We start from the raw sequence: 13,044 nt of genomic DNA on the forward strand, positions 1-13,044 counted from the left end.
CCAGCTGGGCTGTTGCTATGACAGCCAGAGGGATGTAATGCTGCATGGTGAATGTGTTAAAATAGATATAAATGTGTTGATACACCAACCGGTTGAGATATAAAATGAATCCCGATGGCTGCGACCTGGTTTGACTTCAGACGTCTTCTGAGTTCATTTATCCGAAGAGATTTCTGATCAGTTAGTTATTTATGTTTAGATCGGTCTGTCCGATGTGGGATTTGGGGTAAAACACAGTTTCAGAGTCAGCTCCGATAACAGGAAACATCTGCTTATATTCTCTCATTCGTCTGCAGCTCATTCTGTTAAAAACATCAACTTAAAATCCAGGATCCAATCCAACTGAATATTAACGTTGTAAGAATATTTACATTATCAAGAATTGACAGAAGCCACCGAAGATCTCTCAAAGTTCATTTTTACTTACGAACACAACAAGGAGCCATTTACAGCACTACTCGTAGGACACAGTGTTTCCTCCATGTTGATTTTTGTAGTGGCGGCCCACCATGGCTAAATTTCTGCCACCACGATATGAGAAAGATGGTCTGGGGTCAACCAGGCTGGATCCCTTCATGTACAGCTCGTATTCTTTCACATGTTTCAGACCAGATGTTGTACCAGCGGCCATGTTGTGTATAGTTTAGGGTCCTCGCCACCACCAGACCAATCAGCATTGAGCAGAGTGAACATGTAGCTGGACTTTAATGGTCTTCTTTTGACTGAAAGTTCTGCCGAACTACAACTGTTCTGCTCACCAGATCCATGTTACAGAGCCCCTACGGGGGACGTGAGCAAAACAAATCTAAAGTTTAGTTCTTGTGAGCACATGAAACTAAACGTGTGTGTGTGTGTGTGTGTGTGTGTGTGTGTGTGTGTGTGTGTGTGTGTGTGTGTGTGTGTGTGTGTGTGGTCTGAGAGCGGGGGTCTCTGAGCAGGACTGGCCCAGCGACGAGCTAGCGGCCGGGGCATGCGCCTGCCGACTGTCTCCTCACTTCATGGAGCTTCTGACCTCCGAAAACTTTGAAGCAAATTGTCAATTTGGCATCAATTTTGACAAGACTGCTGATATTCGAAGTCTGAACAGTTAATTTCGCCTAAAACGTTCTCAGAAGTGAATTTAGTGATGAATAAGATGGCGAAAACTGTTAAAATTGTCCCGTTGTTCGGTCTGTCTGTACCGGAAACCCAACTCTGGTTGACCTATAGGTCCCTATGCTGAGAAGGGAACAGTGAAAAGACCCTGCCCTGAAGTAGGCAGGGTCTATACGTTGGAATGGAATTTGAAAAATGTAAATTCCAGGCCTGGAAAGGTTTTTGGGAAAAGACCCAGAAAGAATCCCACTATGAACCACAGACATTATCATTAATTTATAGTTGAACCTCTGAGGGGAAAGTTTAACACTGATTAGTATTCTTATTGGAGAATGTCCACTGACATTTTCAGGAAAATATAGTCATGGAAATTTGCCGAAAAGTATTGGTTAAAGTGCCCATATTATTAAAAAAACACTTTTTCTGGGTCTCTGGTGCTTCCACACATACACACTTTGAAAATAACCCATCCATGCTGTTCTGAGTGAGATCTGGTTTCTGAATGTGTCCTGCCTTCAGTCTCCTGGTGAGCTGTTCAAAATCGGCTCGGACTGTGACGTCACAGTCCGAAATGAGCTGGCAACGCTAGCATGCTACGTCGTTCTCAATAGCAAAGCACTGCTACAACACACACAAGTTCACCATAATCTACAAAAGAACTACTTCCATGTGCTCCCTGGTTTAGAAGAAGTCTCCCAGCTGATCCTGCCTTGTAACTGACTGAAGTTGGAGAAACAGCCTTTCTTTTACTGTCTCTAGAGTTAGCTAGCTGACATGCTCTACATCTGAGCTACTGAGCATGCGAGTGCAATCAAAGATAGTACAGAAGAAGAAGATGAAAAGAGGTCTCACTCTGTAGCTAAAACAGAAACCAGGTGAAAAGAGGATCTGCAGCAGTGAGAGAGAGCTGTGCAGTACAACAACAAAATGGTGTTTTTTGAAAATTAAACCATGTAAACCTATTCTGGTACAACCTTAAAATACAGTTATGAACCTGAAAATGAGCATAATATGGGCGCTTTAAAATGAGTATGAACCCTGAAGTAGGAGCTGAAAGAGTTACAGGAACTGCAGCCAGAGGAACTTAAAAATCCCCAAATTGGTCCGGTCGGAACACGAGATAAAGACTTCTAGGAATTTGTAGTTCTAGGAACTACAAAAATCCCTCTGTAACGCTTTCATGGCCTCACAGGAGAGTTTCGTGTGAGCACATGAAACTAAACTTTAGATTTAGTTTGCTCATGTCCCCTTAGGGGCTCTGTACCATGTCCACTTTCTCCCAATCCTGGATTCGGTGCATCCCTAAAAACACCTACTAAAACTCTCTGGATGAGTCATAATAAGTTAGGATAATCAGGAGTCAGGCGCACTAAAATGAGAAGCTGTTTTTCAGTTTTTGGCGCTTTTTGTCCACGCTTCTTGGTGCTTTTTTCAATGCTTTTTTTTCTTTCATGGTCAATACACCTAATTTATATAATATTATACCATAAATTATGACTTATTTAGACTAATCGTTAAGATCAGAGGGTGTTGAGTGGATCACAGACTGGTATCTGTCAAAGTTTAGTCAGGACACTGTTTTGAAACCATTTAAAAAAATGTTTTCAAGTGCTACAAAATTAAAATAAAACACCCAGAATGCACTGAAAGTAATCATTAACTTTACCTGCGACATACATCGATGCAGCCATGTTATTTCTGGGCAATTTGGTTGAAAGAAACCCATATTTCTCATATTATTTTTTTTTTTTTTGGAAAAGGGTCAAATTTGACCCAAGGACAACACAAGGGTTAAAGAAAAGCACATTATTTCATTGTCTTCATTGCCCCTCTGAAGTTCGTTATGGACTCCTTAATTTGTTTACATGCACCTTTTGGAGAAAGTCAGCGTGGAGCCCTGAGTCTTTTGTTTTCTATCTGTGGTTCCAGGTGTCGCAAATGTGCTGCGATGCGTTCAGGAACCTGTTCCAGCAGGACAAAGAGGGCGGGGCTTCCCTGGCCACGGTGCGCGTCATCTCCGGCCTCGTCAAGAGACACAACTACAACGTCAGGCCTGAGGTAACGAATCAAACGCACCCTGACCATCAAACACGCTGGACACCAAAATATCACACTAGAGCCAGCATATCTCCACCAGACTCCATGTAAATAATCAGGACTTTTATCATCGTAAAACACACTTCATTCAAAGTGGACAGAAACTAAATAAAACTACCAAAAGCTGTCTTGGTTCATCTTTCCACTGTTCCAACAATCACCACTCTGGTTTGGTTGAAATAAACCCTTAATTCACCCATTTACATGTGGAGATATGCTGGCTCTATACACGCCTAAAAGTCCTGATTATTTACATGGAGTCTGGTGGAGATATGCTGGCTCTATACACGCTTAAAAGTCCTCATTATTTACATGGAGTCTGGTGGAGATATGCTGGCTCTATACACGCTTAAAAGTACTGATTATTTACATGGAGTCTGGTGGAGATATGCTGGCTCTATACAGCCGCAAGTACTGATTATTTACATGGAGTCTGGTGGAGATATGCTGGCTCTAACGCCAAAAGTCCTGATTATTTACATGGAGTCTGGTGGAGATATGCTGGCTCTATACATGCTAAAAGTCCTGATTATTTACATGGAGTCTGGTGGAGATATGCTGGCTCTATACACGCTAAAAGTCCTGATTATTTACATGGAGTCTGGTGGAGATATGCTGGCTCTATACACGCTAAAAGTCCTGATTATTTACATGGAGTCTGGTGGAGATATGCTGGCTCTATACATGCTAAAAGTCCTGATTATTTACATGGAGTCTGGTGGAGATATGCTGGCTCTATACACACTAAAAGTCCTGATTATTAACATGGAGTCTGGTGGAGATATGCTGGCTCTATACACGCTTAAAAGTCCTGATTATTAACATGGAGTCTGGTGGAGATATGCTGGCTCTATACACACTAAAAGTCCTGATTATTAACATGGAGTCTGGTGGAGATATGCTGGCTCTATACACACTAAAAGTCCTGATTATTAACATGGAGTCTGGTGGAGATATGCTGGCTCTATACACGCTTAAAAGTCCTGATAATTTACATGGAGTCTGGTGGAGATATGCTGGCTCTATACACGCTAAAAGTCCTGATTATTTACATGGAGTCTGGTGGAGATATGCTGGCTCTATACACACTAAAAGTCCTGATTATTTACATGGAGTCTGGTGGAGATATGCTGGCTCTATACACGCTAAAAGTCCTGATTATTTACATGGAGTCTGGTGGAGTTTGGTGATGGTGATTTCGGGGCTGTTTCATGTTAAACTAAAAGGTGTCTCTCTGTAGGGATCCATCCCATAATGTTGTCAGACTCTTAGACACCACGGGGCCATACAGTAATTATAACCCTCTCCCTGTGATGTGGTGCAGCTGCTGCGGACGCTGCTGAGTCTGCGGATAAAGGAGGTGCAGATGAAGAAGGACATGGAGGACACGGCACCAAAGAAGAAGTTCATGAACAACAAAGAGAAGAGGAAGAACCTGTCCAGGATGCAGAGGAAGGTAAACCTTCACGGGACACTTCTGTTTCTAGATGGCAGTGTAAATGTCAGGCTGCAGGCCTGTGATTATGTGTATTTATGTGTATTATGTGTATTTATGTATACAGGCCTGTGATTATGTGTTTATGTGTATTTATGTATATAGGCCTGTGATTATGTGTATTATGTGTATTTATGTATACAGGCCTGTGATTATGTGTATTTATGTGTATTATGTGTATTTATGTATACAGGCCTGTGATTATGTGTATTTATGTGTATTTATGTATACAGGCCTGTGATTATGTGTATTTATGTGTATTTATGTATATTTATGTATGTTTTATAGTGAAGAACCCATAACATCAAACAGGCCATTCATAAAAACATCAGATAGAAACTATATGTTGAAACATGAACAGTTAAAATCAGGAGAGTCTGATTAGTTAGAACCAGAACCAGTACTAGTACCAGAACCAGTACTAGAACCAGAACCAGTACTAGTACCAGAACCAGTACTAGTACCAGAACCAGAACCAGTACTAGTACCAGAACCAGTACTAGTACCAGAACCACCATATCTACTACAGTCATGGTGTTATAACATGTTCTGTCTGTCTGTCTGTCTGTCTATCTGTGTGTGTGTGTGTGTGTGTGTGTGTGTGGGTGGGTGTGTGGGTGTATGTGTGTGTATGTGTCTCTGTGTGTGGGTGTGTCTGTGTGTCTGTTTGTCTGTGTGTCTCTCTTTGTCTCTGTGTGTGTGTGGGTGGGTGGGTGTGTGTGTCTCTGTGTGTGGGTGTGTGTATGTGTCTCTGTGTGTGTGTGTGTGGGTGTGTGTGTCTTCTCTTTGTCTCTGTGTGTGTGTGTGTGTGTGTGTGTGTGTGTGTGTGTGTGTGTGTGTGTGTGTGTGTGTGTGTGTGTGTGTGTGTGTGTGTGTGCGCAGTGGAAGAAGGCTGAGGAGAAGTTGGAGAAGGAGCTGCTGGAGGCTGAAGCCTCGGAGAGTAAAGAGAAGAAGATCAAACTGGTGAGTGATGACATCATAATGACATCATAACTCCTAAAAAGTCTCTGTGTGCCGGGCGCCTGGTTCTAAAGGGTTGTTCTTAGTGTCTTCATTAATCAGAGGTGGGCGTAACATGCAATCAACCAATCAGAGATCATCTCCCATTCATCAACCAATCAGAGATCATCTCCCATTCCCTTTAAAAGCCAGGCGCGTTTGGACCTTGGAGCATTGCTGTTATTATGGAGGATTTGTTAAAATAACAATGAAATGCTGCGTTATTGACTTTAGACCAGGTTTTTGTTGGTCAATGGTGTGATCACTTCCTGCTGCCTCAAGATAGCAATACTCCCAGAATGCACCTGAACACACTCGGAAATAAATGCATAATTTAACATTTACTTTTTAGACTCAGAAGCTGCCGCTTGGTCGAAAGCAGATAGAATCATTTAAATATCAACAATAAGTTTTACTAATAACTAACTAAACTCTTCTTCTTCTTCTTCTTCTTCTTCTTCTTCTTCTTCTTCTTCTTCTTCTTCTTCTTCTCCTTCTTCTTCAGCACACGGACACGTTGAACATCGTGTTCCTCGTCTACTTCAGGATCCTCAAGAAATCTCAGAAATCTGTTCTTCTTCCTGCTGTTCTGGAGGGACTCGCCAAGTAGGACACACACACACACGCGCGCACACAGACACACACACACACAGACACACACACACAGACACACACAGACACACACACACACACACACAGACACACACTAACAACTCACAGACAACAGACAGACACACACACACAACACACACACACACACACACACACACACACACACACACAAACACACAAAAACAAAAACACACACACACACACACACCCCTGTCTTTAACATGTGTGTGCGTGTATATGAATATAAATACTGTAGATGAATAAGTTTTTATTTCTATAATCCTGTTTGATGTGTTGAGCAGCTTTCTGAAGCAGTAATGTGATGTCACTTCCTGTTAGTTTTGCCCACCTGATCAACTTGGAGTTCTTCGACGACCTGCTCAACGTGCTGCAGAATCTTATCCAATCAGGAGTGAGTATTCACCTTGACCCCGCCCCTTTAAACAGCTGCTGTTGGTCCCAGAGCGATTAACTGATGAGTCATGTTTAAACTGTTCAGGATCTGACCAATCGGGAGAGTCTCCACTGCATCCAGACCGTCTTCACCATCCTATCAGGACAAGGTGGGGGGTGTGTGTGTGTGTGTGTGTGTGTGTGTGTGTGTGTGTGTGTGTGTGTGTGTGTGTGTGTGTGTGTGTGTGTGTGTGTCTGTTTGTGTGTGTGTGTGTGTGTCTGTTTGTGTGTGTTACTGTGTGTGTGTGTGTGTGCATGTGTCTGTTGTGCGGTGTTACGTGCCATGACGTGTTGCGGCGTGGTTGTGCGTGTGTGTGTGAGGGGTGTTAGTACGGACCACTGGTACGTGGACACGGATTGCGGCGTAAGGATACGTGGGTGATGGACGAGGCACTAGGGAGTGAGTGGAGTACGAGACTGAATATAGGTGACGACTGTTACTGGTCGTGTACCTGTGTTGCGTGTGTGTGTGTGTGTTACGTGTGGAAACCGTGGTGGTGTGTGGCGTGTTTGTGTGTGTGTGTGGTGTGTGCGAACTTGACTGTGTACCGCACGTGTCGTGTGGGCTGTGTGTGGACTTGTTACGTGCGTGTGTGGGCGTCGTGCTACGTGGTGTGTGTCGTGTGCACGGTGTTACCTGTGTGTGTGTTGTGTGTGTGTGTGTGTCAGTGGTAGTCTGTGCGTTACCGTGGTGTGTGTGTGGTACGTGGTTACGTCTCGGTTACCGTGTGTGTGTTACGTGTGTGTGTGGCGTGTGGTGTGTTACGTGATGTTACCGTGTGTCGTGTTACCGTGCTACTGTGTGTGTTGTGTGGTGTGTGTGTTGTGTGTGCGCACTTGTGTGTGGTTGGTTGTGTGTGTGTGTGTGTGTGTGTGTGTGTGTGTGTGTGTGTGTGTGGACGCTAAAATAAAGTTTCTCTCTTGCTGTATCAGGAGAGTTCCTAACATCGACCCCCAACCCCACCCCACTGTACAGGATGCCGCTGCTCACGAGATACACCACTACTACATACACCTATATACCACTATATATACCAATAACATATATATACTATATATATAATAACTACCATATAACATATATATACTACTATATATATATACTATATATACTACATATATACTACATATACTCACTATATACTACTATATATATTATATATACTACTAATATAATACTAATTTATATAAACTATATATAACTAAAATAACAATATATAATAATATAAAGAGACATGAGAGAAGAAGGAAGGAAGAGAGAGAAGGAGAAAATAGAGAGAGAGAAAGAGAAAGAGAGAAGAAGAGAAAGAGAGAAGAGAGAAAAAAAAAAAAAGAGAAAAAAAGAAAAAGGAGAAGAAAAGAAAGAAAAGAGAGAAGAGAGAGAGGAAAAAAGAGAGAGGAAGGAGAGAGAAAGGAGAAGGAAAGAAGGACAGAGAAAAATAGAGAGAAGGAGAGAAAAAGAGAGAAGGAAAATATATAAGAAAGGAAAGATATATAGGAGAAAAAGAAAGAAATAATAACTATATAACGAAAAAGATATATATATATACATATATACACTATATATACTATATATAAATTATATATACACACACATATACTATATATACAATATATATACAACAAACACTATATACTACAAAAAAAAAAAAAAAAAAAAAAAAAAACTATATAACACTATATATACCACTATATATACTATATATACTACTATATATACAAACATATAATTACATAATAATATATATATTATATATACTCTATATACTACACATATATACCTATATACTACTATATACTCTATATACTACTATATATACTACTATATATACTATATATACTATATATACATACACATATATAATACAATAATTTATATACTAATTATATATACTACTATATATACACTATATACCTATATACTACTATATAAATACTATATATACTACATATATACATATAACTATATACACTATATATACATATATATACCACTATATATAAAACTATATAACCAATATACACTATATACTAATATACTACTATATAACTACATATAATTATAAGTATATAAAGTATATACCACTATATAACTATAGATAATTGTATATACTATATATATATAGATACATATATACCACTATATACTATAGATACGTATATATACTATATATACTATATATAATACTATAGATACGTTTTACTATATATAGTACTATATAACTACATATATAACTATAGATACGTATATACTACTATATACTATAAAAAAAAAAAAAAAAAAAAAAAAAAAAAAGATACTGTATATTCTACTATATACTATAGATACTGTATATATAATATATATAGTATATATAATACTATATACTATAGATACTGTATATATACTATATACTATAGATAATTGTATATATACTATATAGAACTATATAACTACTATATACTATAGATACTGTATATATACTATATATAGTATATATAACTACTATATATACATAATAATGTATATATAATTAATACACTATAGATACTATATATATACTATATATGTACTATATATACTATATACTATAGATACTGTATATATACTATATATAGTACATATAACTACTATATACTATAGATACGTTATATACTATATATACTATAGATACTGTATATAGTACTATATATATTCTATACTATAGATACTGTATATACTACTGTATATATACTATATATAGTACTATATAACTACTATATACTATAGATACTGTATATAGTACTATATATATACTATATATAGTACTATATAACTACTATATACTATAGATACTGTATATACTACTATATATACTATATATAGTACCTTATACTATATACTATAGATACTGTATATAGTACTATATCTACTATATACTATAGATACTGTATATATACTATATATAGTACTATATAACAAAAAAAAAAAAAAAAAAAAAAAAAAAAAACAAAAAAAAAACTAAAATATTATATAAATAAACATAAACTGTATATATAATAATAATTATAAACTACTATATACTATAGATATTAAGACTATATACTACTATATATAGTACCTTATACTATATACTATAGATACTGTATATAGTACTATATATACTATATACTATAGTAAAAACTGTTCTGAAATGCTAAATAACAGAGATGTGATAAAACGTGCGATTAAAACTGTGTTAGGGCTACGCAAGAACATCATCATCGTTGCGCCTGGACCCATCGTGACGCTGCGCAGGGAAGCAGGTGACGCTGCACGCATGGCCGCCGCCGCGAGCAGCAGTCAGCGTGCCCAACGACGGGCATGCACGCCGCCAGCAGACCGGATCGTGACATCGTTATCGAGACCAGAGAGACGCTGGGGCACACCTACCTGAGTTTCTATCTTCCTAAGTCTTCCTCTTCCCCTGCCCTGTGTGTGTGTCTCGTGTGTGGTCTGTCTGTCCCTGTGTGTGTGTGTGTGTGTGTGTGTGTGTGTGCTCTCTTTGTGTGTGTTCCTCTTTGTGTGTGTCTCTGTGTGTCTCTCTTTTGTGTGTCTCTGTGTGTCTGTCTCTGTGTGTGTGTGTGTGTCTGTCTCTGTGTGTGTGTGTGTGTGTGTCTGTCTCCGTGTGTGTGTGTGTGTCTGTCTCTGTGTGTGTGTCTGTCTCTTTTGTGTGTGTTGTTTTTTGTGTGTGTGTTGTGTGTGTGGGTGTGTGTGTGTGTGTGTGTGTGTGGTGTGTGTGTGTGTGTGTGTGTGTGTGTGTGTCTGTCTCTGTGTGTCTGTCTGTCCGTGCTCGTCCCTGGCCCTGTGTGTGTCTCGTTGTGTGTCTGTTTTTCCCTGTGTGTGTGTGTGTGTGTGTTGTGTGTGTGTGTGTGTGTGTGTGTGTGTGTGTGTGTGTGTGTGTGTGTGTGTGTGTGTGTGTCTGTCCCTGTGTGTGTGTGTGTGTGTGTGTGTGTGTGTGTGTGTGTGTGTGTACCAGGCCTTCCCTAAGTGTGACCTCCTATTGGATAATGAGGTCCAGGGGAGTGGCTTCTACCTGCCTGAGCTCGATGAGCCTGAACACTGCAACGCCCAGAACACAGCGCTGTGGGAGCTGCACACACTGCAGGTTGGAGCCCCTTCACAATAAAAGCCTCAGTATTGACCCTAACCTTCACAATAAAAGCCTCAGTATTAACCCTAACCTTCACAATAAAAGCCTCAGTATTAACTCTAACCCTTTCACAATAAAAGCCTCAGTATTAACTCTAACCCTTTCACAATAAAAGCCTCAGTATTAACCCTAACCTTCAAAATAAAAGCCTCAGTATTAACTCTAACCCTTTCACAATAAAAGCCTCAATATTAGGAAGACAATGTTGGAAGGTTATCTGTGTGTGTGTGTTCCAGAGACATTACCACCCGGTGGTACGGCGGTTGGCGCTCCACCTGAGTCACGGCGCTCCAAGCGAAGGATCGGCAGCGCTTGGCGCCGCACTGAGCCGCAAGTACGTCCAAACACCCTCTAAAACACACACACACACACACACACACATATTAACGCACAGACACAACTTTAAAACAGGATTTTTTAACACCCTCTAAACAATTTGTGGCTTTTTTCAACGTGTGCGTCTAGTTGTAAACTGTCTGTTTGATCACATGACTTCCTGTTTGATCAGGTCTCCAGCGGAGCTGTTTAACGCCTACAGCGTCCGAGACATGACCTTTAACCCTCCTGTAGCTCCGCCCGGCAGCAAGAAGAAGGTACGCACATCACACGCACCTCACCTCCACACACTCAGTCCATACCTACCTATCTATCTACCTATCTATCTATCTATCTATCTATCTATCTACCTACCTACCTACCTATCTACCTATCTATCTACCTACCTATCTATCTACCTACCTATCTACCGAGAGAGAGAGAGGGATGGATCATTGATCCATCTTGTTTTTGCTCGTCAGGACCGTTTTGTGTTCGGAGCGACGCTGCTGGACGCTGAGCTGCAGGGACAAGTCGACAACGCCATGGCGACCGCTGCCGTCGCCACGGAGACACAGCTGGACTTTACTGCAGCACACTGACACACAGCCAGACACAACACACACGCACCACACAGAGACAGAGAGACACACACACACACAGCTGGATCATCTGTTAATCAAGACATTGCCTTCAAAATAAAAGCCTAAATGTCTGTATGTGTGTAAAGGAAGAGGAAGTGGGCGGTTTGTTTCTAAATAATCTCTCAGTGACTTCTTCATCTAAATAAAAGTTTTTATTGCAACAAAACCTTGTTTCTGTAATCATATTTCACGATGTTTGTACGTTAGATTACAGGGGCACACTTCATTCTTTTTAGTGACAAGAAAAAGTCAGAAAATATTACAACAAAGTAGGAATACTTTTTAGTTCTTATTGGAACAGATTCCTGATTTCTAAAACGAATGAACGTTATTTTCCAGTTTGACAGCAGTATTAACAGAAAAGCAATGTAAATAATCTACTTATTTTCATATTTTATTGGTTTACACATATAGAAATACTACAGATTAATAAACACAATAAAAGATGGAGGAGCTTGATCTGAAACTCAGTAAAATAGGAAGCAGATGTTTCTTCAGGGCTAAAGGACGTGGTCGCATATCGGTGCATTTTAGGCAGAATCAAGTGTGGGGGGGTGTGTGTTTCTGTGTGTGTCTCTGTGTGTGTCTCTGTGTGTTTGTCTCTGTGTGTGTGTGTGTGTTGTGGTTCTGTGTGTGTCTGTGTGTGTGTGTTCCCTGTGTGTGTCTGTGTGTGTGTCTCTGTGTGTGTGTGTCTCTGTGTGTGTGTCTGTGTCTCTGTGTGTGTGTGTGTCTGTGTGTGTCTGTGTGTGTGTGTGTGTGTGTGTGTTGTCTCTGTGTGTGTCTGTGTGTGTGTCTCTGTGTCTCTTGTGTGTGTGTCTCTGTGTGTTGTGTGTGTGTGTGTGTCTGTGTCTCTGTGTGTGTCTGTGTGTGTGTCTCTGTGTGTTCTTGTGTGTGTGTCTCTGTGTGTGTGTGTGTCTTTGTGTGTTGTGTGTCTCTGTGTGTGTGTGTGTCTCTGTGTGTGTGTGTCTCTGTGTGTGTCTGTGTGTGTGTCTGTGTGTGTGTGTCTCTGTGTGTGTCTGTGTCTCTGTGTGTGTGTGTCTCTGTGTGTGTCTGTGTCTCTGTCTCTGTGTGTGTCTCTGTGTGTTGTGTCTGTGTGTGTGTGTGTGTCTCTGTGTGTGTGTGTGTGTCTCTGTGTCTCTGTGTGTGTGGTCTCTGTGTGTCTCTGTTGTGTGTGTCTCTGTGC

The 13,044-nt window shown here is 40.2% G+C and overlaps 1 protein-coding gene across 1 annotated transcript in view; it reads left to right on the top strand.

Moving 5' to 3' along the window:
• noc3l (NOC3-like DNA replication regulator) overlaps positions 1-12,027 on the top strand; it is a 19,414-nt gene extending 7,387 nt beyond the window's left edge. The window contains exons 10-20 of the mRNA XM_039789059.1: positions 3,025-3,153; positions 4,517-4,648; positions 5,570-5,650; positions 6,192-6,292; positions 6,638-6,710; positions 6,798-6,876; positions 9,953-10,098; positions 10,669-10,857; positions 11,139-11,236; positions 11,411-11,495; positions 11,700-12,027. Coding sequence (XP_039644993.1) covers positions 3,025-3,153; positions 4,517-4,648; positions 5,570-5,650; positions 6,192-6,292; positions 6,638-6,710; positions 6,798-6,876; positions 9,953-10,098; positions 10,669-10,857; positions 11,139-11,236; positions 11,411-11,495; positions 11,700-11,819 — 1,233 coding nt within the window. The 3' untranslated portion in view covers positions 11,820-12,027. The remainder of the gene's footprint in view (positions 1-3,024; positions 3,154-4,516; positions 4,649-5,569; positions 5,651-6,191; positions 6,293-6,637; positions 6,711-6,797; positions 6,877-9,952; positions 10,099-10,668; positions 10,858-11,138; positions 11,237-11,410; positions 11,496-11,699) is intronic.
• Positions 12,028-13,044: the final 1,017 nt, after the last annotated feature.

Source organism: Perca fluviatilis, chromosome 21 (genome assembly GCF_010015445.1).
Source record: "Perca fluviatilis chromosome 21, GENO_Pfluv_1.0, whole genome shotgun sequence".
In the NCBI taxonomy this organism is placed as follows: Eukaryota; Metazoa; Chordata; class Actinopteri; order Perciformes; family Percidae; genus Perca; species Perca fluviatilis.